Raw genomic sequence first — 27553 nt, 5'->3', positions numbered from 1 at the left:
CGTTGCTGAGACTTTGTCAGATCTTTAAGAGGATGATGATTCTAGAGGCTCAAAGGGAGGGCCCGAAAGCCATTTGAGGACAATATCCAAATTTCACGTGATATCCGGGCTTCTATCTTGCGTAGTAGTATTCAGGGACTTTATTAAATCACTTAGGTCCTGGTTTCGTGCAAGATCTATTCCTCTGTGCTGTGCCTGAAGACAGAATTCAACATAGATCTGTATCACTTGATGGTTGACATGGATAGACCTTTCGAGGATCTGAGGAACAGCAAAAAATCTGTGATCTGAGCTATAGTCGTTTGAGTAGAGGATATATTTCTGTCTTGACACACCAGCTCCAAAAGACTGTCCACTTCGATTGGTAGACTGCAGCAGAAGATCGTCACCTGCATCCCGCAATAGCTTCTGCAGCCTTCCTTGAAAACCCTTTTGCTCAACAAGGTCCCTGACAGTCTGAAGCCTGTCAGAGCGAGAGTGGATAAGCCTCGGTGAAAACGAAGAAAATGGGGCTGTCTGAGAAGATTTTTCGTCTGAGGTAGAAGCCGTGGATAGTCTACTAGTAGGCTTAGAAGGTCCTGGAGCCACTCCTTGTGTGGCCAAAAGTGAGCCACTAGGGTCATTGATACATTGCTGTGAGTGTTGAACTTCCTCAACACTTCTCTTACTATGTTGAAGGGAGGAAAGGCAAAGACGTCGAGACCAGGCCAATCTTGCAACATGGCATCCGTCGTCCACGCTTGCGGATCTGGAGTTGGGGAACAGTACAGAGGGAGGCACTGGTTTCTTGACGTTGCAAACAGGTCTACCGTCAGCTTTCCCCACCGTTTTCACAGGTCGGTGCACACCTGTGGATTGAATGTCCACTCTGCCGGTAGAACCTGTTTGCCGTAACTTAGTTCGTCCACGAGAATGTTCATTTTGCCCTGGACGAAGCAGGTCAGAACGATGGTCCTGCTGTTCTGTGCCAATAGAAGAAAGTCTTTGGCTGCTTCACACAGCGAAAAGGAGTGGGTTCCTCCTTGTTTCTTTATGTAGGCCAGTGCAGTCGTTCTGTCTGAATTACTGCAACCATTTTCCTGAAGGTCTCTGTCGCAAAAAATTGAAGGGCCAGGTGTATTGCCCTCAATTCTTTCACATTTATGTGTGAATCTCTTTCGGTTGGGGGCCATACACCTGATACTTCCAGGCCATTGAGAAGGGCTCCCCAACCCAGATCTGATGCACCGGCGTAAAACATTAGGTTGGGGGTTTGCATGAGACAGTGACATCCCTGTTGCAAATCTGTCCTCTGCCAGCCACCACCAAAGGTCCTCCTTGATTTCGGGGGTGATTTTGAAGATGAACGAATCTGGAAATATCTTCCTCCGCCAGTTGGCTTTGAGATAGAACTGAAGGGGTCCGATGTGTAGTCTGGCCAGAGGTACAAACTTCTCAACTGACAACAGAGTTTCCACAAGGCTCATCCAAGCGTTGGCTGAGCAGGACGGAAGAGACTTGAGTTCTCGAACTTTCCAAATGCATTGCGAATCCTTTGTTGGGATGGAAAAGCCTGAAAATTCAGAGAATCTATCACATCCCCAAATAAAGAATCGACTGTGTGGGGATTAATTATGATTTCTTGAAGTTTATCAGCAATCCTAGGTCTTGCACAAGTTGATGAGTCTTCTGAAGGTCCTCCAAGCATTGGGCTTCTGATGGGGAGCATAGGAGCCAATCGTCCAGGTATAAGGACACGTTGATTCCTATAAGGTGTAGCCACTTCGCTAAAGGAGCGAGAACTCGGGTGAAAACTTGAGGTTCCGTGGAGAGGCCAAAGCACAGGGTCCAAAAGTGGAAGACCCTGTCCTGGAAGTTCGACTCTCCGACCGGCCAGTGAAGAATTAGAGGAATTTATTTCTGGTGATAGAAATTCATTTCTTGTCATAATGTGGTTCGGATTCCACAATAAGCTGTAGGTCCCGTTCCTAGGTAACCAGTTGGTTCTTAGCCACATAAAATAAATCTAATCCTTTGGGCCAGCCCTAGGAGAGCTGTTAATCAGCTCAGTGGTCTGGTTAAACTAAGATATACTTAACTTAACCTGGAACACGAATCTCAGATACTTCCTGGAATCCTGGTGAACTGGAATGTGGAAATAAGTGTCCGCCATATCTGTTGTTACCATCCAATCCCCCTGATGTATGGCTGACAGGACCGATAGATTCATTTCCATCTTGAACTTTGTAGTTTGGACAAAGAAGTTCAGAGCACTGATGTCTAGGACAGGTCTCCATCCCCCGGATGACTTGGGGAATACAAAGAGGCAGTTGTAAAATCCCTCTGTGCTCGTGCCTTTGACTTCCTCCACTGCCTGTCTCTCAAGCAGAGCCATAACTTCTCGAGACAGGGCTGAAAACCTCTCTGAGCCTACAGAGTAAGCTGTCAATTTGATGGGAGAAGTTACTAAGGGAGGCTTCTCCCTGAAGGGAATAGAGTAGCCCTCTTTCAAGACTTGAAGCACCCAAGGATCTACTTTCCTTGATTCCCATCTGTTCCAAAAATGAAGTAGTCTTGCTCCCTTCAGAGCACAGAGGACAGGTAGCTCACTAGCGAGAGGTGGTTTTGTTAGAGGGTTGTTTGTTGGGTCGCACTGGATGCAAATTGGGTCTTGGACAGGACTGGACGTGACATCTGCTCCCTCGAAAGGGTTGCTGAGGGAATGGAGTAGTAGTCCTGATTGGAGGAACTGCAGTGGAAGAAGGACGTGTCGAGATCCTAGTCCTCTTGGTGGACTGAGCGAGTAAATCTTTGGTGGATTTCTTCTGCAATTCTCCTGCCACCCATTCTAAAGTCTCTTGAGGAAATAAGCTGTTGCTGTCCAAAGGAGAGAACATAAGGGGAGAACATTGAGAAGGAGTGACCCCCTAGAGGTGAACGAGCACGATAAGTCTCGTTTCTCCGGTACACCACTAGTGAAAATGGTGGCTAGTTCATGGGAGTCGTCCCTCACTGCATGATCTGCGCAGGCCAGAACCCCTAGCCAGTCTGAAGCAAAATTCTCTTGAAGTGAGGCGCAGTCTTCGATCTTCTTCGCTAGCACACCAACGGTCCAATTGAGGAAACTCAGAACCTCGAAAACCTTAAAAATATCTTTCAGCAAATGGTCCAGTTCTGATGAGGTAAACAAAATCCTGGCAGATAAGAAGGCTGACCGACGAGTAGCATCAATGAGACTGGAGAAGTCCCCTTGAGAGGAGGCAGGAACTCCCAAGGATGGAACTTCCCCCTTTAGAGTAGCACAGATACTTCTGACGTATCAGACGGGAAGGAGTGGCACAGGACACAACTTTACCAACGTCTCTCTTCTCTGACAACCATACATTGATACGTGCGAAAGCTTTCCTGGAGGAGGAAGACAGAACCATACACAGCAATTTAGCTGCTCCTAACGGTTGTCGCATCATAAACGCCAAACCTGGAGAAGAAGGGGCAGCTGGAGAAACAAGTCCGGGTAGCATACCAGGAAGAACTGCAACAGGGCCGCGTAGTTCAGTGTAGGAACGTCGTCCTCTACAGGTTCCTCTTCAGAAGAAATCGGGGACATTGGAAGATATGAAGATGCTTGAGTGTTTGTAGATGGGTTTTGCAGCAGGTTCAAGATGTTATCTAAACGTTGATGAATAGGGACTAGGGAAGGATCCTGAACCGCAAGGGGATTGGCACGAGTCACATCAGAGACAGCAAGTCCCAACTGTGGCACCGGATGGACACTGGAAGGCAGACAAACATCAACATTGGCGCCCACTAACACTGGACACTCGGTCCCTGGACGTCCGCTCACTGATCCAGCAGACAGATCTGAAGTCTGCAATTCAGACACTATGCTCCCAAAGGGAGGACGCTTGGAAGCCGGGCATCCGTAAGACAGACACTCGGACACTTGATGTCCAAGTGCAGAACATTCAGACAAAACACGATCACTCTCGGAACGCACAGACACTGGATGTCCACTTGTTGGACGCATGGACAACAGACGCTCCAACGAATGTCACTTGGACGCCGATTTCTCACAATCGGGCATTACACTCTTGGACTCTGATTTCTCACAATCGGGCATTACACTCTTGGACTCTGGGCATATGGACACTAGATAACCATACGCTGGACTAACGGACACTTTCTTACACACTTTGTGGTGCTTGATGTCTATTGAAAGGGAGCGAGAAGCTTGAGGAGACTCCCATTAACTACAGGAGGACAGAGGACTACGAGCCCTATCCAATTCTCACTTACGAGACGTGGGAATGTCCTCGTCCATCGGGGTGCCAGACCTTTTCAACGGTCTTGAAACACTGGCAAATCGCCAACCGCACTTATGAGCACCAGAGTCCGAGTCACTAGAAGATAAAGCATGTACGTCCATTCAGACACCTTTCCAACGGCAATCCCCCGAGACCCGAGACCGGCAGACAGCAGGCTTGGATGAGGCAACAACTACTCGGGGGCAAACCCCACCGACCCCCCTTGGACTGCCAGTTTGCTTCCTCCCAGGTGAGCAAGGGGAGTTTAGCAGGGACCTTGGTCTAGGACCATCAGTGGGACGATTAGCCGCCCCCTGCACTGACACTGCACTCACACTGTTGAATTTGTCCATGAGGACACGCACAGAATTCCCAATTTGGGAAATGGTGTTCACTAATAAATCAAATTTCTTGTCCACACGCTTCTAGGGTGGCAATGGTGTTGGGATCAGAGGAATGAGAGCCAGGGATTGGAGCTGCTGGGAAAGTCGGAGGACTTGAGATAGGAGAAAAAGCGGTTCCAGGTATTGCAGGAATAGGGAAAGGAGTCGCATCAACCCCCGAAGACAAAGCCTGACTAGCGGAAGCCTTCGCTTCAGCCCTAGCAGTAGCTTTCCTAATTCTGTTGCGCTGTAATTTGTCTAAATATGCATAAAGAGTCTCCCACTTCCCCTTATCCCAGTCTCTACACTTGTCACAGCAAAGTTCGGGAGAGCAAACTTGTTCCCTGCACGAACTACAAACAGTATGATTGTCATATTTGGCTGGAGTCAACCTATTCTTACAGACCTTACTACAATACCTTATACTAGAAAGGCTAGAATCTGACACTATTAATAAGTCAAAATCGGGAAGTCACAAAAGAGAAGTCTGAATTAGCTAAGCTAATTAACAGGACTGTGCTACCAAAAAGAACAAAGTACTTCACCAAATGAAGGATAATGGCAACCATCCGGTAAAAAAGTATAAATTCAGAGCTGCTTATGACCAAGAGTTCAGTCATTAACCGGCAGAAACGAATTGAACTCTCTAGTTGTGTTGTACCTATCCTTTCCCAAAAGTGGGCTGGGCAGTATAACTACACCTTAAACAAACGAGTGCTACCGCGAATTTCAAATTTTGAGCTGCTGCGTAAAGTAGAAACAATAGCTGTGTAATTATTTGGTAGGTTACCTATATAAAAACTAAATTTTGAATGTTGCATGAATCAAAATTTTATTTTCTTCTTTTTACCATTCTACCATCCAAATTAATTCTTTATAATACAGCATGATTTAAAAACACAGTACAATGAAAATAGTATGATCTATGACTCCCGAGTTAACTCAGGAATGTAAACCTTAACAAAAATTATGCACTACATAATTTTTGTTGCGAACAATCCAAGGTACAAAAAGCCGTCTGGAACATAACCTGTTCTTAAGTTAGGTAGCGACTACTGAATCCTCTCACAAAGGAGGACCATTTGAATATCCCAGAAAGGTATCACTAGGAGTATGCAGCCTCCAGCAAGGCTGGGTGATACTGAATCAGATAACGAATGAGTGTGCTTATCGTCACGTAGCATATCTACCTCCTGCCTATGTGAACTTTGCTTGATTTTGCTGCGCGTATCTTTCAGCAACCGAGTACCAACCTCTACATGAGTCACACCAGGTTGACCAGGCGAAGATGACAAAGGAGCACAAACTGCTTCCACTCTTGGACATACCCCACTTCCCTGTAGTACTTCCAACAGTGGGTGGAGTGTCACAGGGCATGGCTATGGTATGGTTAACAGGGAGGGAAGGAATTGGCACTTCCTCTGCCACAAGGGGGGAACCTGAAAAAGGATGATTAAACTGGGCTGGTAAAGCAGCAAGTGTCAAGGTTACATCTATCAACTTTTCAAATGCACCCATCAGACTAGCTGCATTGGCTTCTAATTTGCCAGACCTCGTATCCTAAACAATACGTGGAGCTTTGAGAGGAAAGAAAATAATCTGAAGGAGAAGCATTAATAGGAAAACAGGGCATGCAGGAGGAGTTGTTATCTGACACTGTAAAAAAAATGAGAAACTTACTCCTAACCTCATTTCCTGTACTAGTGTTAGAAGAATATTTTTCTCCCTTTCCCTATTCTTACCTGCTATATTCATCTGCTTATACTTTAAAGAAGCATTCTTTATTTCATCTGACCAAACAATATGCTACAGGCAGTCCCCAATTATCAGCGGGGGTTCTGTTCTGAGGGTGTGATGGTAACCGGAAATCGCCGCTAACTGAAAATCGGCGATTTTCGGTGCTTATCGCCGCCGAAAAGCGCCGACTTCTGGTTATTGGCGCCTCTGTTAGGTATGTATCGGCTACAATACCCAATTATCGGCGGTGATAAGCGGAAATCGGCGAAACAAGAAATTAGAAAGTTTGAAATCCATACTCTATAAACAACTTCTTTCCTTAAACTGAGTTAAAAATGATTAAATTTAATTTGCACGAAACTAGTTTTCTTGTTTATTTGCATACAGATTTTAGTTTATTTACTACAAAAGTTCTCAAGAAATAATTATTGTAATTCACAATACACAAAATAAAGGTATTCTATATAGGCTATACTGTATTTGAATCAAGTTGTTGAGAATGAAAACAACATACACCCATGATAATTTATTACTGTTCAATGTTCCTGGGAATTCTCACATACACATATATAAACAAGACATTAAATTATAAATATCTGAGCAGTAAGAAAATATCAAGTTTCCTGGCAAGACTAAAAACAGCCTACCGCTTTCTACAAGTCCCTTAAGTTACCTTTAATCTACATCACATACAAGCATGAAAGAGCTTTTGCTGAGCCTTTTGACACTTATATACAAACCACTCTCGAGACAGTTTCATACATATATAATCTATACTGTACATTTATTTACAATGGCCTCTTACCTTTTTATTTATTTTTTTATTTTTTTTTTTTTTTTTTTTTTTACAAAAAATGGGTCTTGATGCGAAGCTGTGCCGTAATCATTTCAGTACATGACATGCTAATATCCCCATACCTTAGTCAGATCTTCTCAAAGAATTAAACTTCTATAAATAATTTTAAAATTTAAGTATCTTAATTAAAACTTCTAAGAGGAGTGGTAAAAATCATGAATATATTTCCTGCAAACAGTGAGCTACATAAACATATCTCAGAGCTCTAATTTTACCTGGTGTTAAATAAAACTTATAAAAAGACTACCAGAGACTAAAATGTTGTAACACCTTACAAATAATGCAAAGATCAATCAAAAAGAGGAATGGTATAATGCAATGGGTTACAAAAAGTTAGAAATAGTCACACAAAACACTCATTGTTTGGAGACAATACTGTACTCATAATTATAGTTGATATCCCTTCTTTGTATCTTTGATAACTTGACTCTCTTGGTATAGCAATCAAACACTACTGCTTCAATTTGAAAACAAGTTCACATGGCACCAACAGAAGATTTACAACAGCAGCTTATATTATATCACTACTTGGTACAAAAGGCAAATATGGCATAACTTCCTTAAACAAATCTCAGAAGCAATTATTCAATCATAATCCTAAATTGTACACAAGGGACTTATGCTTCATGAATGAGAGAATGATAGTACTAACTAATAAATAAATAAAAGATGTAAAGAGTGAAAATCCTTTATCATTTCCACATCCAAAAACTCTACTTGATCTAAATAGGTAACCTATTTTACTAAGGAGTGGTACTGAAAACACAAGACCATCTATTCTAAATATTCAACTCAGCAATTTACAGATTCTTTACTTTATATATCACAGAAAACTCTTTTGAAAAATCAGACTTGTAATAATGACATTTATAATAGCATGTTTTGTTATCAAAAACACCAGAGTAGTGGAAAAATTTGGCACTGCAATATCAAAGGCACTGCATTTAATGCTGCCTCTTGAAGTGACAAATTACCAATACATCAGAAGCAGAATTTGCTAAGATCACCACCACACTTGAAGTTACTGCTACTGCTGCAGTTACATATGCAATGACTGTGGTATTAGGATTCTCAGTAACTTTCATCTAGAAATACTTGTTAACTGTTCTGACTCTTAGAATGTAAACCAAAGTACCACTATCACCCTGATAAAAGTTACTGAATGTGAAAAAATGCATCCAAATTCAGCACACGAGTAACCAACACCAAATGAAACGCTTCCTCAAAGGAGAATTTTCAACAGCCAGAAGTGACAAACTTACAGTTGTAGCATTAGTGAGTTTATACTCGTTACAAGTAGATTCAACAATACTGTATTACTTTAGCTATGGCTAACAGGCTGACCTGAACCCAATGGCAGCAAAATGCTTAACAACCTAGCACTGCCTAGTAGCTGTCCTTTAGAATACACAGAAAAGCTAAAGCCACTTTGTCAGAAAGATATTCTTGGAAAATTTTTCATAAATTTCTTATAATACTAATATGCTATGAACCCTTAGTAGCTATCAACTTCAATTTATATGTATTTGAAAAAAAACCTTGTTCTTTTTGCCCTTACAGCTTTTTTTACGTATGGAATTAACAACTTGTTTAAAGTAAGTCTACTTATTTCCCAGTTTAAAGTAGTATACTCACTTCCCAGTTTAAAGTAAAGTCTACTTTCTTCTCAGTTTAAAGTAAAGTCTACTTACTTCCCAAACTATGATGTTTGACAAGAACACAAAAGAATCGGCAGCAAGATAATAATTCTAAAGTCCTTTCTTTACTGTCTATTTCTGCTTTGGAGAAACTACAAATTACTAACAAAAATCACTTTTTTATATTTCCATAAAACTTTGCTGAGCTGTTGCAACAGTACATCTTTAAGAATTAATGTGGTTCTTGAAAGAATTCCAGTGCATTTGGTACATGAGTAACCTATCAGGCCAAATACACAAGAAACACATGTTTATAATTAGTTTATCCACTCATCCTTTGTACAACAATGTTTTAACAGGACCTTTGGACACTGAACTGCCATAAAAGTTAAGTGGTGCTTGTTCTTCACAGAGCTAAAAGGTTTACTCTGAGAAGTCTTTGGATAGGCATACAGCTGTTTAGAGTTGAACCCAATTTCTGAGAAGCCCATAAGAAACTTAGCAGGATATATTTTTCATGGATATTTACGCCGTTATTTCAAAAGTTAATGTGTGTACTTTATAATACTTTGTACTTTTAATCAACTGCAGCTGACTTGTTCATAATTTGAACTACAATTGTTTTTTTTAGTATTATACATGCTAGAAGCAGAATCACTTGACAATCACAGAAATTGTTCTAAGAAATTCCTATAACACACTATTTGTTTAATTCTATTACATACCTTTACTGAGCATAATAAACCCAATGTCAAAATCATTGTCAAATACATCTGTATCAGAACTAAGATTCACATTGCTGTAACATAAATTGTCTTGTAAATGTGTCAATATCCATTCACTAACTCTGCATAATATACAGATATTTACACCACTAAAGCAAACTTCAAGCTAAAATCGAAATTCTCTATTCCAACGACCTCCTGCGTTGTTCCCCCCTCTACCCCCACCTCTTCCTCCTCTTCTGCTTCCTCCGCTGTCTTCCCTATCACGGTCTCTATCCCCCCGATGGCCTCTGTTATACAGTATCTGGGGATTCCCCATGGGACCACTTGGGGGTCCATTGGGTGGGCCACTGAATGGGCCTGGACCTACAGGTAGGCCCCCATATGGTCGAGGCATGGGATTCCATTCCCATGGGCCTCCTGGATTCATGTAACCTGGACCCCCTGAAAATGCTCCTGGACCTGGTGGCCCTCCCATAAAATTTCCTCCTCCAGCAGCAAAGCTCCCAGGACCACCCTGAAAGTTACTCGGACTTGAGAAAGAACCAGTTGAGCCATCTACTGATCCAGCAGATCCACCCACCCTGTTTGACCCAGAATCTTCATGACTTGCAGACTCATCTGAGAAGAGAACACAAATACAAACTAAATTAAAAGCAGGTAACTATTATTCAAGTAATTTAATTAGACCACAGTGTTACATTTGTAAATTTTTATAGTACTGATGTAATGTATCTGCTGCCTTATGAGAGGCCTGAAACATCTAAGAAGAGCTATTGCTGAAGACAGGGAGGAGGAGGACTGATACAGTGAAGAGAAGGTCTTACATGCACAATATTTCTGTTACCCTGACAACATAATGGACAGTGAAGTTGATATTATGTGATCACAAAGAAAACAAATCTTAACAGACCCACGTAGAATCGTAATGTGAACACGGCAGACACAAGGGTAGAAACTAAGTGTGAACACAACACACACAAGGACACCCTCAACAAAATTAATAGGTATTAACTGCAAAGATAATCATATTAAAAGGAAGTTGCTAAAGGATGTAGTGTCCAGAGGTTGGAATATAGGTCAAGATTTCAAAGACAGATAGTTTGGCCTTATAATGAAATGGGAGGAGAAAGACTGAGATAGTTTGGCCTTATAATGAAATGGGAGGAGATAAAACGATTCAGTAGCAAGAAGACCATAAAACGATTCAGTAGCAAGAAGACCAGTAGGCTGAACTAGAAAATCATGGATAAATGAAATGGTCAAACTGGACCAGCAGAGAATTTAGGCAAAAACCTGCACAAGACATAGGAGAATGGCAAGAACTCGCTGCAGGAGGGTGATAAGACCTCATTACAGCAGGGTGGCAAGAACTCATTAACTGGTAAATTCAGGGAATGGAAAACCAACACATAAATGTTAATAATGGTGATGACTTCTCATGCTTCGTAAAGTACATCTTAAAAAGAGTGAAGCCCAATTAGTTTGAACAATTATCCTAAACAAAGAACACTACGCTAACACAACGCTGAACAAGAGTTAAAATAATCACAGAAGACTGTGATCACTAGTATTAAAGACCCACAACTCACAGAATAATAGCCTGAACATATGAAATGAACAAACATACAAATTAATATGCTATGGGAATAAGGGTCAACAAGCACAAAGTACAGTACATTATGACTGGAATCGACAAGTATAATCTTATAACTTTGAAAATGAAACATTTAAAACAAAATATCCAAGAATGGGAGGAAAGTGTCAAAACAACTCACCATATTTACAGCAGCCCAGGAGGGGATGATGTCAAAGATGACAACTTCCATAACTTGTTCAGAGGTAAATCACAAAAGACTGTTTCTCTAGACATAAACCAAGCAAAAATTACTGTAAGATGAATAAGAATGAAAATAAAAATTATGTAACACTGCTGTTACACAGAGGATCCCTAGAGACAGTGCTGACTTTATCAAGTTCTACAAAATTGAAGAAGAAGCAGAGGCAGTGCCAGCAGCAGGATGGAGCGTGCACAGTGAGACTTATTTGGGTACTGACTTACACAAATTCTGTGAGATTAGGATTCCCATGTAAATGGAAATAAACCAATATGTGATTGATGGTGTTGTATGAAAAAATAATGTGCTATGAATGTAAGTACATTTTCATAATAAAATGTATTATTTGAACACTTACCTACTGGTAAAGATAGCTATATCTTCATGCCAGCAGGTGTGGTAGCATTCAAAATTAACAAAATGAGATCACTTGGCTACCTTACATGACTGTCTAGTTAACTGGTCTCTACAGGGGGTGTTTTAAACGTTCCAGTTTTTGTCAGAATTCCTCCTGACAGCCCATTAAGTTGTGGGAAGGCTGCGTAGGTTGTACTGATTCCCACAATGTGAGTTGGATGGTGGATTAGTGTAGCTAAACAAGAATCTGTGAAGCCAAGCCAACTAAAGGTTTCTTGCATGCAACCCAAAACATTCTTATCTGATCTGGAATCCTTTCTGGATAATACTGCCACCACAAGGTGGATCCCTCTCGTGGAGTAAGACTCTTGAGTGTTACACGGTAAAAGCAGCCTTATGAAGAAAGTTTCCTCAGCAGAGGCGGGGTTAATGAGATCCGTGTGCTTGGGTGCAACAGCCAAATACTAAAAGAATACTTTCTGATACCAAGATATGCTCCTATACAAAAATATGTATCTTTATGCTACCAAAACTCAAGACCGGGTTTTAAAATGAAAGAAATAGCTACAAAGATGTTCTTTCATTCAGTTCATGAAAAGACTATACCTGCTATGACCACAGACTAAGGGCTGTACAATTAAAAAAAAAAAAAAAAAAAAAAATTGCCACGTCTTTAACATAATATGAAGCAACAATGTGAATTACATCTGCCAGAGACAAATGTTTCAAAAAATTAAATGAAGTGGCCATAGCTCTTACATCGTGAATTAAGCTTTCTATGTGTTAATTGGACCAAAGTGAACAAAAAAGGACATTGAATTTTGACATAAGAGTTTTAGATCTAACTCCACAAAACAAATGATTAATTGCCCTTACTGGGCATAAAAAGGCCTTCTCATTACCCATCAAGAAGGTCAAGTTCAAGATTCCAACAACTCTTGGAAGAAGTTTTGCCTTAATGAAAAAAGGCAAAATTGAAAGAATAGCATCTCCACTGCAAAATCCTGTTTCATCAAAACGCCTACATTCTTTGCTCTGAAAAAAGGCAAACATGAAAGAATAGCATCTCCATTGCAAAATACTGTTTTGTGAAAATGCCTGCAATCCACTTACCCTTTTAGCTGTCGCTACAGCTACCGAAAAGCATAGTTAATTACTTTGAAGCCATTTACTGGGGCTCAAATGGATCACCTGATAAAACTTTAGCACTAAAACTAAATTCCAAGACAGAGGTTGGGGACCTACATGCTTTACCCTCTACAGATCTGAAGACCTCTTTAAGATCCTGATCATAAGAGATGATGTAGCACAGAGGAAAACATCAACCTAAGTCATCTAATGACAGGAATCAATAGCTTCTTAGCACAGCACAAAAATCACAACAATTTTATAATGTATCTATAAAGGTGCACGTGCTGAAAATCCCTCTAGAGCAATACCAAGAGTAATAGACAAACCACTGGCTTTGATACAAATTAGATGTTGAGTCTCTTCTTGAAATATAGATGGACTCTCTAGACACCTTAGAAAAACCTCTTGCTTCTAAGAGACAGTTGAAAGGCTCCATGCTGTTAACTGAAGCTTGCAGCGTTGTTGATGAAATGGCAAGGAGTCCGGTTGTTTGAACTGATCTCTCCTGAAAGGAAGAGATCTTGAAACATTCACTGCCCGAGACAAACGTCTGGATACCATTTCCTCTGAGGAGATCACAGGCCTACTAGAATCATCCTAAAGTTTCTGTATTCTCTCAGTTTGTCAAGAACCTTTCTTACAGTTGCAAAAGGTGGGGAAGCAGAAGAACCTAGGCATTACCAGGAAAAGAGCGCAGACTTGAGGGTGAAGAGACCAAATCACTGGAAGAATCTGAGCCTTTCTACTGAGTTAGTCAGCTAACATGTTTTTCCCTGGAATGAACTGGATAATTAGAACAATATTCCTTGCTTCTGACCACAGAAGCAGTTTCTCTACAAGGAGAAACACTGAAGATGGTTTTGTGTTGCCCTGATTCCTGACATATGCGAGAGGGGTCGTGTCTAAAAACCACCGCTATCACCTTGTCTCTCACGAGGTGTTTGCACTGCTTCAGGCTCATCCGCAGAGCCAAGACACCAAGACTGTTATGTACAGATTTCTGTCTGATGACCAAGCTCTCAACATTTCCAGATTCCCCAAAAATGTGTCCCAACTATTCACTGAGGGACCTGAGAACATTGTGAGGTTTGGGTTCACACAGATGCAAGTAGTCTTCGATGACCTATCCACCATTCTAGTCTCCCACAGACTCATAAACACCAAAATCAAAGCTGAGTCTGGAAGGGACTTCCTGTTCCTGGTTTCTTTCAGGTAGATTTAAACCGGTCTCGTCTTGAGTCTCAACAGGTTGACAAACTTCTGCACGGCCATATGCCCCCAGAGAGAAAGCCACTGATTTGCTGGAATCTGCTCTAAGGGCTGAAGGCTTCCTCGAAGAGACAAAAGTTGTTGACTTGCTTCTCTAAAGGAAAAGCCTGAAAATTGTAAGTCTATTCTCATCCTTAGACAAAGAATAGACTGAGTCAGAACCACAGATGATTTCTAATGATATATGAGAATGCCAAAAGACTGGGCTTGATGAAGCAGCAGATCCTTGGCCCTCAAAATCCTTTCATAAGAATTGGTTACAGCTAGCAAGCAGTCTAAGTAGAGAAGAATTCTGATTCTCAGAAGATGGCACCACCCAACAAAAGGGAACTAACACCTTCACAACACTTGAGGAGGTATACTGAGACTGAAGCAAAGTGCCTTTAATTGATACATTTTCCCAGAAAACACAAAGTGAAGGTTTCTGCATGAATGAGGGTTTATGGGGACAAGAAAATAAGTGCCTTTCATATCCCAAAGAGACAAAAATTGTCCACTTGCTCCTCTGAATTTCAAAAAGCCTGAAAATTGTGAGTGTCTATCCTTATCCTCAGATAGAGTATCGACCAAATCAGAACCATCAAAGATTAGGCCATATAAAGGACAGGTCTTTGACCTTCAAAATCTTTTCATAAGAATTGTCTATAACTAGCCAGTGGTCAAATTACAAAAGAATTCTGGGTCCCAGAAGGTGACACTACTCCCCGAAGCGAAGCACCTTGAATTGATACACTTTCCCTGAAAACACCAAGTGAAGGTATTTGCATGAGCAAGGGTTTTTGGCGACATGGAAATAATGCCCTTCATATCCACTGAAATCATCCAGTCATTCTCAAGAACTGAGCTGGATAACTGCCTGAGACATGCAGTCAGCCAAACAAACCTGTCGAATTTTGGCATGTTCAACACTGGACACCAACCTCCAGGTGCTTTTGGGACCAGAAACAGCCAGCTGTAAAAACCTGGATAGAGTTTCTAGTCTTGAAAAATGGTTTTTCATAATAAAATTAAGTTTCCCATATACTTACAAGGTAATTACATAATGTTTCTAACTCAAACAGCAGCTTAAATTTTGAAATTTACGGTAGTGCTTCTATTGTTTTAGTGTAGGTGAAAAGACCCCGCCCACTTTCAGGGGAGAATTAGGTACAACATGGCTGAAGACCTCAATTTGCTTGTGCCCTATATCCAAGAGAGGGGAGGAGGGAGGACTCTGATTATTTAATTACTTTGTAAGTATATATGAAACTTGATTTTATTATGAAAATACCATTTTCAAATAGGTAACTTACCAAGTAATTACATAGCTGAATCCCATATTGACAGGAGGTGGGATGCATGGACATAATCTACTCCAAAATATTCAGTAAGGAAAAGAATTTTGAAATAGAAAAGGTACCTAAAATTAGTTAAAATGCGTGTTGTAACCTTACCTGGTAAGAGAGCCACTGCAGGAAGATACCGCCTCTGATTGGTGCTCATCTTAACCAGTAGTGGCGAGGCGGTGTAGCCATGGAACACCTCTACTTCAGTGGGAGCTTTGTAGCAAAGGAGTATTCCAAAGGAAGTTATGAAGTGAAGGAGTTCTCCAATGGCTAGCAAAACTTCAAAAAGTGCCCTTGCCCTGGGTGCAGTACCATGATAACCAGACAATGTTGTCACCTACACAAAATTAAAAAATTACTACCCATCATTAAAAGACTGGTGGGTACTCCAGGTACACAGTACTCCCAGACTCCCCAAGACTCGACAGCCTATATCAAGGCGAAGCGATGGAGAATAGGAGAATAACTCATATGCTTCATCCCCCAATCTCATGCCAGCCACAAATAACGGACCCAGGGTACTGCAGTAAAAACAGGTGAAAGGTCCTCCTGAATTCTCGAGTGTGACTCGGAGATAATGTCTCTTAAAAAGAATGACATAGCATTCTTGGAAAGTGGTCGGAAAGGATTTTTTGCGGAACACCTCTCAGTCCTGTTCAGGTAATACCTCAGTGCCTTACAGGACAAAGAGTTCTCTTCTTCTTCTGGACCAAGAACGTCCATCAAACTCTTGATGATGAAGGAACAGTGCCAGGGCTTAGAGGGCTCGTTCTTAGCCAGAAAACCCAAGGTAAAAGAGCAGACTGTATCTTCTCCTTGGGAGAATCTGACTCCTTTTTCTATGGCCTGCAGCTCACTGACTCTTTTGGCTGTAGCCAAAACAACAACAAAGAGAGTTTTCCTTGTCAAGTCAATAAAAGAGATGGAGTGAAGGGGCTCAAATGGAGGACCCAAAAGCCACTTGAGGACAACATCCAGATTCCAGGCGACTGATTCTGTCTTACTTTGTTTAGCAGCGTCAGAGGATTTAATCAAATAGCTGATGTCCTGATTACATCCTAGATCCAGGCCTCTGTGTCTAAATACGAAACCTAGCATGGCTCTGTATCCCTTGATGGTAGAAGAAGATAAACCTCTGAAAGTCCTCAAGAAAAGCAGAAAATCTGCCGTCTGTGTCACAGAGGTTTGAGCAGAAGAGATATTACGTCTTCTACACTAGCTACAGAATACTGTCCACTTAGCTTGGTAGACCCTAGAAGAAGACTGGCATCTACACTTTGCAATCACCTCTGCAGCTGGTCTTGAAAAGCCCTTTGCTCTGACAAGTCTGCTGACAGTCTGAATCCTGTCAGAGCAAGAGTGGACAGACCTCGGTGGAATAGTGGGAAATGCGGCTGTTTGAGAAGACTTGGTCTCTGTGGCAGAAGCCTTGGAAAGTCCACTAGAAGCCTGAGGAGGTCTGGTAACCACTCCTTTCGAGGATAGAATGGAGCCACCACTAGGGTCACTGAAGCATTCAGGTGAGTTAATTTAAAACTTCCCTGGCCACACTGGATGGCAGGAAGGCATGCAGGTTCAAGTTTGACCAATTCTGGAGCATGGCATCCATTGTCCATGCCAGAGGGTCCAGGGCTGGAGAGCAAAACAATGGGAGACGGTGGTTTCTTGACGTTGCAAACAGGTCTTTTGATGGCTTTCCCCACAATTTCCACAGGTCGGTGCATACCTGTGAACCTAGAGTCCACTCCATGAGCAGGACCTGTCTGCGACGACTTAGCTCATCTGCTAGCATATTCAACTTGCCCTGAATGAATCTCATCACTATGTTGGTTTGAGTATTCTTTGCCCAAAAGACAAGGTTCTTCGTTGCTTCGCAGAGGGAGAAGGAGTGAGTGCCCCCCTGATTCTTTATGTAAGACAGAGTGGTGGCTTTGTCCGAGTGGACTGCTACTGTCTTGTTGAACATCGCTTTTGCAAAAGATTGAAGACCTAAATGAATAGCCTTCAATTCCCTCACGATGAGAAGGTTACTCTCTTCTGGCGATCAAATCCCAGAAACTTGCATGTCTTCCCGGAGAGCCCCCAAACCCAGATCTGAAGCGTCTGAGTACAAGGCTGAGCTGGGGCTCAGGGGAAGGAGAGACTTCTCTTCTAAAAACATTCTTTCTGAAAGTCACCACTGCAAGTCCTCCTTGATTTCTGGAGTAATGGAATTGCGAACGAGTCCGGGTGTTTTTCCCTGATCCAACTGGCCTTCAGGAAAAATTGCAGTACCCTCATGTGGACTCTTCCAAGACCGACTAACTTCTCAAAGGATGCAATGGTTCCTAAGAGATTCATCCACCTGTTGGCTGAACAGGACGGGAGAGTAAACTGCAGACTGTCTGAAGGCATGATTGGACTCTTTTAGGAGATGGAAAAGCCCGAAAACTCGGAGTCAACTGTCATCCCCAAATAGAGAATTACTTGAGTCGGAGTCTGTTGAGAATTTGGTAAGTTGATGAGTAAACCCAGCTCCTGTGCCAGGAGAAGGGTTTTCCCAAGGTCCTCCATGCACTGTGCTCTTGATGGAGAGTAAAGAAGCCAATCATCTAGGTACAGGGGAACCTTGAGGCCCATAAGGTGGAGCCACTTGGCGAGAGGGGCGAGAACACAAGTGAAAACGTGAGGAGCTGTAGAGAGGCCAAACCACAGAGCCCGAAACTGAAAGACTGCCCTGAAACACAAAATTAAGGTACTTCCTAGAGTCCAGATATACGGGGACACGGAAGTATGCATCCTGCACACTGATGGTTACCATCCAGTTGCCCTGGTGAATGGATGACAGAACTGGTTGGCTCGTTTCCATTTTGAATTTCATTTTCTGAACGAAGAAATTCAGGGCACTGACTTCGAGGACAGGTCTCCAACCCCCTAATGACTTGGGGACCACAAACAGATGGTTGTAAAAACCCCGTGCTGACATCCTCAACCACCTCCACAGCTCTTTTCTTGAGAAGAGACAAGACCTCTTCCACAAGGGCCGAATACCTCTGAGCCCACTGAGTAGGCTGTCAAAGCAATGGGCGTCGACAGTCGACTTTAAGGGAGGAGTCTCCCTGAACGGGATGCAGTAGCCCTCTTTCAGAACTATTGAAATCCACTGCTATACCAGAACTATTGAAATCCACTGCTATACACCTCTGGCTTCCCATTTCTCCTAGAAATGGAGAAATCTGGCTCCCACTGGCACAGGGAGGACAAGATCTTCACTTACGAGCAGAAGGTTTTGTGGGGCCTTTTCAAGTATTCTGACTGAGCACACATTAGAGTGGGGTCTGGGCTGGAATCTTGCCCTACCGCCACAAAAGGGCTGTTGCTGGAGAGGCGAGACTGTCTTAGCACCAAACGAGGTGGGATGTTTGGCTGACTGAGCCAAAAGATCTTGAGTAGACTTCTTTTGAAGATCTGAGGCTATCTCCTGTACTGTGGCTCAAGGAAAAAGATGAAGATCATCCAAAGGTGAAAAAAGGAGAGCAGATTTCTTGGTGGAAATAACACTTTTGAAGGTGAAGGAACACCAAAGTTCCCTCTTTCTCAAAAAACAAGGGGGCCAACTCCAGGGAGCCATCCCTTATGGCTTTATCTGAGCAGGGAAGCACACCCAGCCAGTCTGCAGACTAGTCCTCTGCAAGATCGCCACAGTCTTTTGTCTTCTTTGCAAGAGCGCCAATGGTCCAATCTAAAAAACTAAGCACTTCAAATACTTTAAAAAAATTTTTCACTAAATGGTCTAATTCCTTAGAAGAGAACATGACCTTGGCCGACGTAAAGGCTGACCTTCGTGAAGAATCAATATGGCCAGAGAAGTCTCCTTTGGAGGAGGCAGCGACTCCCAAAAAATGCGCTTCTCCGGTGGCATAAGAGAGATATCTCCTGCGTGAAAGATGAGAGGGAGGAGAACAGAAGACCCCCTTGCCCTGCTCTCTCTTCTCCAAGAATCACTCTCCAATATCTCTCAAGGCTTTCCTGGACGAGGAGAACAGTACCATCTTAAGAAGCCTGGAACTCTCAACAGGCTGGTTCCTCATCAAGAACGCTGAGGCAGAAGAAGCCAGGGCAGCTGGAGAGAAGAAAGATGGAAAAGCAACCAAGAAATATCTAAGCGCTGCGTACATCATGGGAGTAGGTGCCTGGTTGAGAACCTCATCATCTGAAGAAATTGGAGAAGGAGACAAGTCCGGAGGGCCCTTTGTTACTGCAGGCATCCTCTGAAGAAGGCCCAGAATGTCACTGAGTTGGCGCTGAATGGGCGCCAGTGAAGGATCATGCTCCATATGAGCAGGAGTAATTTTAGCAAGCAACTCAAGAGGGGGCACCGGGCGCTTGACAGCTGGCGCCAAGCACTCGGAAACTGGTGGTGGGCACCTAGAAGACGATGATGGGCGCATTTGGGAACTGGGTAGGTGCTTGGAGCCAAATACTGGAGCTCTTCTACTGGATGCTCAGGAGAAAAACATTCTAGGTTATCCCAGAAGCTACAGGATGGCTGAGGACTGCACTCAGGCTCTCGCTTACAGGGAGATGGAGAAGAGCAGTCTGTAACCGCTACACACCTCTTCAATGGTCAGGATTTATCAGAGAAGCACCATTGGTGCCTCTTATCCGGGCTGAAATCCGAAGCACTGGAAGAAAGCCCATGCACATCCTTTCGCACGCCTTTCCACTGGCTGTCCGCCAAGACCTGGGACCAGTCAACAGGCTCACCTGAGGGGGCAACTACCCTTGGGCAAATCCTGCCGACCTCCCTTAGACTTCCAGTACGCATCCTCCCAGGTTTAAGGGGAGTCTGACAGTGACCTTTGTCTAGGAGCATTGACAGGATGAGTAGCCACCTCCTCCTCTGGCACTGCACTTGCACTTGCACTTTTAACATACTTTGTCCATAAGGACTCTCACTGATGCCCCTAACTGAGCCATAGAATTAACTATAAGATCAAATTTCTGGTCAACACGGGCTTCGAGACTGGAAATGGCAAGAAGATCGGAAGCATGGGAGCCAGGTAAAGGAGTGGGTGGAATAGTCAGAGGACTGGTTAATGGGAAAAAGCAGGTAAAGGAGATGACAGAACAAGTAACTCGGCTACACCCAATTTAGGAGTACATTCTAAGCTGGCTAAGTTCCTAGCTTAGGCTCCAGCAGCCGCTTTCCTTTTCCTGTCTCTTTCAAGCCTATCTAAATGGGCTTTTAAAATCTTCCATTTCCCCTGATCCCAGTCTCTGCATTCAACACAAGTCAAATCAACTGAACAATTCTGCCCTCTACAATTACTACAGATTGTGTGTGAATCATAGGAGGCTTTCATCAATCTAGTTTTGCAGTCTTTGCTGCAAAAACAAATGCTAAAAGCACTAGAGTCAGACACAATCAGGAATAAGGTCGTAATCAGTAAAAACCAGGTCTAAATAAACCTAAGCTATCTAGAAATAGTGTGAAGGCTACCAAAATAACGAATACTCACCAAATGTAGAACTAGTACAACCACCCTGCGACCAAAATACAAAATAAAACTGCTCAAGACAACTGAAGTTCAGTCGTTAACCAGCAGAAACGAATTGAGCTCTTCAGCTGTGTTTTACATATTCTCTCTTGAAAGTGGGTGGGATCTTGTCACCTACACTAAAACAATAGAAGCGCTACCATGAATTTCAAAATTTAAGCTGCCACACGAATTAGAAACATTAGCTATGTACCGTAAATGCCCTGGATTCATGTTCTCACAATTCGCAGAATTTTCTGTGGAACCTATTTATAATTTATTCGCAGGAAAACTCGCCCATTTGCAGATTTTTTCTTATAGATATATTCTGTATTTTCATATTATTTTCATGAGTAAATTTCTGTGCTGTACATACACATACATTTTATAATAAAATAATGATTTACAGTACTAATAATTCAAATATTAATATTAAGTTTAATAAGATTAAATAATAACATTAAATAATAAAAATAATAATTCTCTCTCTCTCTTAGTGAGATGAGAGATTTTTATGCATATGTAGTATGTATGTTTGTTTTGTATGATAAATAAATAATTTACTAATTTTCAAATATTAATATTAATGTAAACCAAGCAAAATAACAATTCATTACAGAAAATATATAGTGAATTAGGAAGATTTTAGTTCAATAAATTTTTTCCCTCATCTTTTTCTCAGTCTTGTCCGAAAGCTTTGGATGAGGGGGGGAGGGTGTAACCTGTCAAATATGTCAAATATCTTGACATATTGACCACAAGGGTGGAAAGTGCTGCCCACTCTTGGTTAATTATATGTTACCCACTCAGTGCTCTCTCTCTCTCTCTCTCTCTCATGCCAAAGGTGAGAGAAGGATAGTTAGATAGAAAGGGAGAAAGGTTGATAGAAAGACATACATAATATATACTGTATTATTGACATTTTTAATTGTTTAACTGATGTAAGCAACTTAGTTCATCTCTCGCTTTCTGTTATTGGCTGGAGGGGTTAGAAGTACATACGTATATATTTTAAGAGTAAAATTTTTAAGATGACTTTGAAATAATACTAATAATATAATTTCAAAAATTAATACTACAAGCGATAACAGTTTAAGGTATATTTGATATAGGATGCTAGTTTAAGGTATACATTTGGTACTTGAACTTTCAAGATAGGCAAAAAATCTCTCTCTCTCCAAATGATACTCAGAATCTGATAGATAGATAGACAGACAGATAGATAGATAGATAGGGAGAGTGGTTGATACAAAGATATACGTGCTCTCTCTCTCTCTCTCTCTCTCTCTCTCTCTCTCTCTCTCTCTCTCTCTCTCTCTCTCTCTCTCTCTCTCTCTCTCTCTCTCTCTCTGTTATTGGCTGGAAGGGTTAGAAGTATGTAAGTACATATTTTTAAAGGTAAAATGTTAAAGATGACTTTGAAATGATGATAATAATATCATTTCAAAGATTAATACAATAATAGGATAATAGTTTAAGGTATATTCGATGCAGGATGCTAGTTTAAGGTATACATTTGGTATTTGAACTTTCAAGATAGGCAGTTATAAGTGTTTTTAGAGGGGGGTGTTAACTATTCGTGGATTTTAACTACCCATCCCTGCAAATTCGGGGTGTTTGCTGTAATTACTTGGTAAGTTACTTATATGAAAAGGAAGTTGATTCTCTGTTCAGAGAAGGAAGTAATTCAGCATGTGTTGTGAACACTCGCTCAATTACTTCCTTCTCTAACAGAGAACTGACCTCACTTTGCAAGACTAAGAAGTTCTCCTGGTGCTTTATATACGCAGGAAAGGCTATAACTGAGACCAACGGAGGATATCAATGCAAGTCAGACTCTCCAAGGACTCCTCTAAAATCTTAATATCTCCACTAGCTGGCACAGGGAGTGAGTGATTGTTCTAGGCAAAAGCTTACCAAAAGACTAAACTTCAACCACACAGAAAAGACACATTTTCCACCTCACCATCAGACCAAAGAACCTTGCTAGTATCCAGAGCTTGTCTCTGCACAGGGTCTAACCAGATGAAAAAGTCTGTTATGAACCACACCTCATATAAAAAAAAGACAAGTATTGGCGTTCTTGAAAAAAGCCTTATGCTCCAGAACATGAGAAATCTCCTCAAATCATGCCGTAGCCAAATGGGAGTCTCTCAGTTTTTTTTCACAGATTAGCAGGCACCAGCCTAATACAGGATAACATGTAACATAATCTCTTATCAAATCAATTTCCTCAAATAAAATAGAATAAAGGGAAGCAAAATGATTAACAAGCTGCTGAAACACAGTAGACAGCTCCTCTACATCAATCCCCTTGTAGCTGGAGCCAACTCCTCAAACAAATTCCCAGACAACAAGGGAGGGGAAGCTATAGAAGAGCACCTTTTGGTGCCACATCTGAAGAGCTGAATGATGGCAGAGAAAATGATGGTGTAACACCACCAAGTGTCTGAAGTGCACCCTCCTGTCATGACTCAATGAAGTGCCAAGAGACAGCTGAAAAAGCACTAAACATAGAAACTGCACTCTCTTGTTGTGCCACCCCTGAAACACCAAGAGAAGGAGCAAAAATGACGTTGTAACACTACTAAATGTAATGAACAGCTGGAAGGTCTGTTGGGAGGCAGGGGAAAGTGGTGGGCCAGCAATACCTGGCACAAATGCCTCAATTGTAGCTGCCTCAGAGGACCATATATCATCGCCCAAAGGCAAATGATGAGCCAATAAGGCTGCTAAAATGGCATCTAGCTTAGACTCAACTGAGGCACCTACTAATGAAGCTGCATCTGAAATGGGAACATCAGAGGTAGCAGAGAAAGAAGGCCCACCAACAACCTAAGCTCAAGATGATACAGGAGGAGGACGTAGATTATGAGGAAGAGGGAGTGGAAGGAATAGAATGAGACTGAGATACATGCACAGATGAGACAGGTTCAACAATAGAGTGCACAACATTATCACTAGAACAGATAAGAAGTCTTAACATTACAATTTTTGTTATTCTCTCTTAAACTAAGAGCTATGGCTAACCTCACTACCATTAGAATGATGAAGGCGAAGTCAATATCTGGTGTGATGATTTGCTCTTCCTGAAACAATCCTCTGGTGGAAGTCTAATGCTTAACCAAACAAGATGAATGAGAAAAAGATGTTGGAGGGCACAGAACAACCTCGCCGCAAGGATCAACCTGGTTCCCTAGCAGACTCTTCCAACCGTTGCAGGGCAGTCCTAAGCTCAGGGTAAAGACAGGCAAGGCCACAAACACCTTCCCTCTTCAAGGTGACTGAAAAAAGGATTGCACACTGTGGGGGAACACAAACTGGTTACCCAAGATAAATTCAGTGAAACCCTTAGCAGATTCAGAAATATGACTTACATCCTGTTCTAATTTAAGAGTACACTTTTCCTAAACCAAAGGGGAGGCAGAAGGCAGAGCTGAGGTTGTAGGTTTAGGTTTAGGCAGAAGTGGAGGTGAGGTAAGAGTAAGGGATAAGAGAGTAAACTGCAAAGGGTATATTGGAAAAGGTAAGAGTTGGTGAAGAAGAAAGGGAAGTAATAGGCCTAATTAATTGTTCTAATTAAGCACTGTATCAATTTATCTGGCACTCTCTTCTTCCTATATTTAAGGAACTTACTATAAATTCAACTGGCCACTCCCTACACCCTTCACACTTAGTGTTGACTTCACACTCCTAGCCCCTACAACTTTCACAAACTTTGTGTCAATCTAATTCTATAGAATAAATGCTATCAATGCCAAACTCATTCCTACAAAACCTGAACAAACAGAGCAAAAATGTCACAATACCGTGAAAAAAGTCAACAGTTACACTAGTAAATGCACAGAAGACCCACACTGAACGGTGACGATAAGAATTCTGACAAGAACTAAAATATTACAAATAAACCTGGTTTAAAACATTTGAACTACACAGTCAAGCTGGTTAGCCAAGTGATCTTTTTTATTTTGAATGCTGATTGCACCTACCAGCTTAAAGATATAGCTATCTTTAAATGTTCAAATAATGACTTTTTTCACTTTTATTCTTCCTAGGTATACAAACCAGAAAGCCGCTCTCACTGAAGCTGAAAAGGAGGAGGAGAGGCAGCGCCAACACGAGCGAAAAATGGCTCGAGAGAAGGTTGCTCTTGCCGAAATGGAGAGGCAAACAAAGGAAGATCAGCGTGTCCATGACCTAGCAATTGAGTGAGCTTGCCACATGAACGCCATGGTACTCGCCCAACATAGGGTCAAGAATCCTAACTCTGCCAAACCCCCTCCCCCTTCAACCCTGTCAAGCAAGAGTACCCTTATCCAAAAGTGGTCAGACAATGAACCTGGCGCATTGCTGGATCACATCGAGAAGGTTTCTAAAAATTTCACCCCCAATGCAATGGAGATAGCCTTAATATTAAATAGGTATATGGGTGGAAAGGGTCTAGTTGTGCTTCATGCTTTGGCAGCCACGGAACAAGCAGATCTTGCCATAGTCTGGAGGGCTGACAACAAAGCATATGAAATCACACAAGACAGGTGGAGACAACGGTGGCGCGGCCTACCCAAGGAAATAGGTCAATCATGGACGGATTGGAATTATCATACGGGAAGACACTACAAATGCTGGCTAGATGCCCATTATGTCACAACTCTCGACGAGCTCTCGGAGCGAGCGCAGCTGGAGGGTTTCTTCCACTACGCTCCAAGCACTCTTGCTGCCTACATATATGACAAATGCCAACCACCACCACTTAATGTTGCCGTTTAGATGACAATTAGGAAACTCATCATTACCAGCATAGTACGATGGGCATGAATATAGTACCCACTCATCCGACAGTGACTCAAACCCATTCCAAAAATGGGTTGCGGACAAAAAATCTAGCCTGCATCTACTGCAAGAATGTCAGACACTGCTCAGAACAATGCCACTTTAAGCCAGGTAATAGCCAAAAGCTGCCAAAAAACCTTACTCAAAACCCGCAAATATCCAGGGTACTTCCACTGCAGCAGAAGCTCAACCAAAACCTAACCCCCTCAACCTCCGGGACACAATATAAGCATGACTACAGTAATGAAGTTTGCAAAGACTGCGACAAACAAGGGGCATATATCCAACAAATATGTACACTATCCCAGATGCACTGCTCCAAGGATTGTGCATTGAACCCTAATGGACTACTCAGCTTAGATGACGTGGCTGTAGCTCCCACTGATGGCTCGTCTCAGCCACAAGTTGATACAGTCTCCGAGATCAGCCTCATCACACGCAACTAAGTAACCCCCAGCGCTCCTATCCAGGAAGACGAACGAATCACGATATGCTTGTTCAATGGTCATTCTATGGATCTCCCTATGGTTCGCTTGACTGTAACAAATGGTAACCCTTCTCGTACACGAGAACAGATTCAGGATAACACAAGAAAGTTCATCACTGCTGCTTCGAAAGTGAAGAGCTGGATTTTGCAACTAAGCAAATTTACATGTCATGAGGCTGTAAGGATTCCCATGTTCTTCATCTTGGAATTTTTTTTATATATGTATTTTATGCTATTCTCAAATATATTTTTACTGTATTTTCTCATATTTTTTATTTACAACTCAAAAGTAACCACAGTCATGTGTGTAAGATGCATACGAAAGCACAAACTCATTCACTGGTGTTACATAACTTCCTACAGCTTGTTTTGGTTCGTGTTGTTATGCTTATGATTTTTTGTTTATTTATATTTTATGCTCTTCTCATTTATTTTTTACTGTATTTTATGATTGTATTTTTACAACAGAAAAAAATAACTGAAATCATGTGCGATGGTATGTACAAGCACAAACTCACTTGCTATTGCTGGAGAACTTGCACCAGCTTGTTTTGGTTCATGCTGTTACACTTATGATTTTTTATTTATATTTTATACTATTTTATATTTTTACTGTATTTTCTCATTTTTTTTATTTACAAACCAAAAATTAATACAATCATGTAAGTAGGGTACGTACGAATGCACAAACTCATTCGCAGGGGTCAGAAGTTTCCTACAGCTAGTTTTTGTCTGCACTGTTACGATTATGAGTTTTTAAACTTATATTTTACGCTATTCTCATCTATAATATTCTTACTGTATTTTCTCATCTTTAATTTTTACAACCCAAACCATAAACACAATCATGTGCATAGGGAACATACAAATGCACAAACTCATTTGCTGGCATCAGAGAACTTTCTACAGCTTGCTTTGGTTTGTGTTGTTACACTTATGATTATTATATTTTACGCTATTCTCACTTATACTTTTGCTGTATTTTCGCATTTTTAATTTTACACCCCAAAACATAGATGCAATCGTGTGCGTTGGGTACGTACTAATGCACAACTCATTCACTGGCATCGGAGAACTTTCTACAGCTTGTTTTGGTTCATGTTGTTATGTTTATGATTTTTATTATAATTTATATTTTATGCAATTCTTTATATTTTTACGGTCTCATTTTTAATT

At 41.6% G+C, this 27553-nt stretch overlaps 1 protein-coding gene across 4 annotated transcripts in view; it reads right to left on the bottom strand.

Annotated features, from left to right (window-relative positions):
- Positions 1 to 6916: 6916 nt before the first annotated feature.
- The window catches only part of LOC136843709 (uncharacterized), a 323506-nt gene continuing 302869 nt past the window's right edge, over positions 6917 to 27553 (bottom strand). For 3 of the 4 annotated variants that reach the window (XM_067112299.1, XM_067112297.1, XM_067112298.1), the window contains exon 13: positions 6917 to 10242. In XM_067112299.1, coding sequence (XP_066968400.1) covers positions 9788 to 10242 — 455 coding nt within the window. In that variant the 3' untranslated portion in view covers positions 6917 to 9787. The remainder of the gene's footprint in view (positions 10243 to 27553) is intronic. The other variant, XM_067112300.1, reaches the window with a different exon arrangement.

Source organism: Macrobrachium rosenbergii, chromosome 12 (assembly GCF_040412425.1).
Source record: "Macrobrachium rosenbergii isolate ZJJX-2024 chromosome 12, ASM4041242v1, whole genome shotgun sequence".
In the NCBI taxonomy this organism is placed as follows: Eukaryota; Metazoa; Arthropoda; class Malacostraca; order Decapoda; family Palaemonidae; genus Macrobrachium; species Macrobrachium rosenbergii.
Note: the sequence above shows the minus strand (reverse complement) of the source record. Positions and strands in the feature narration are given on the sequence as shown.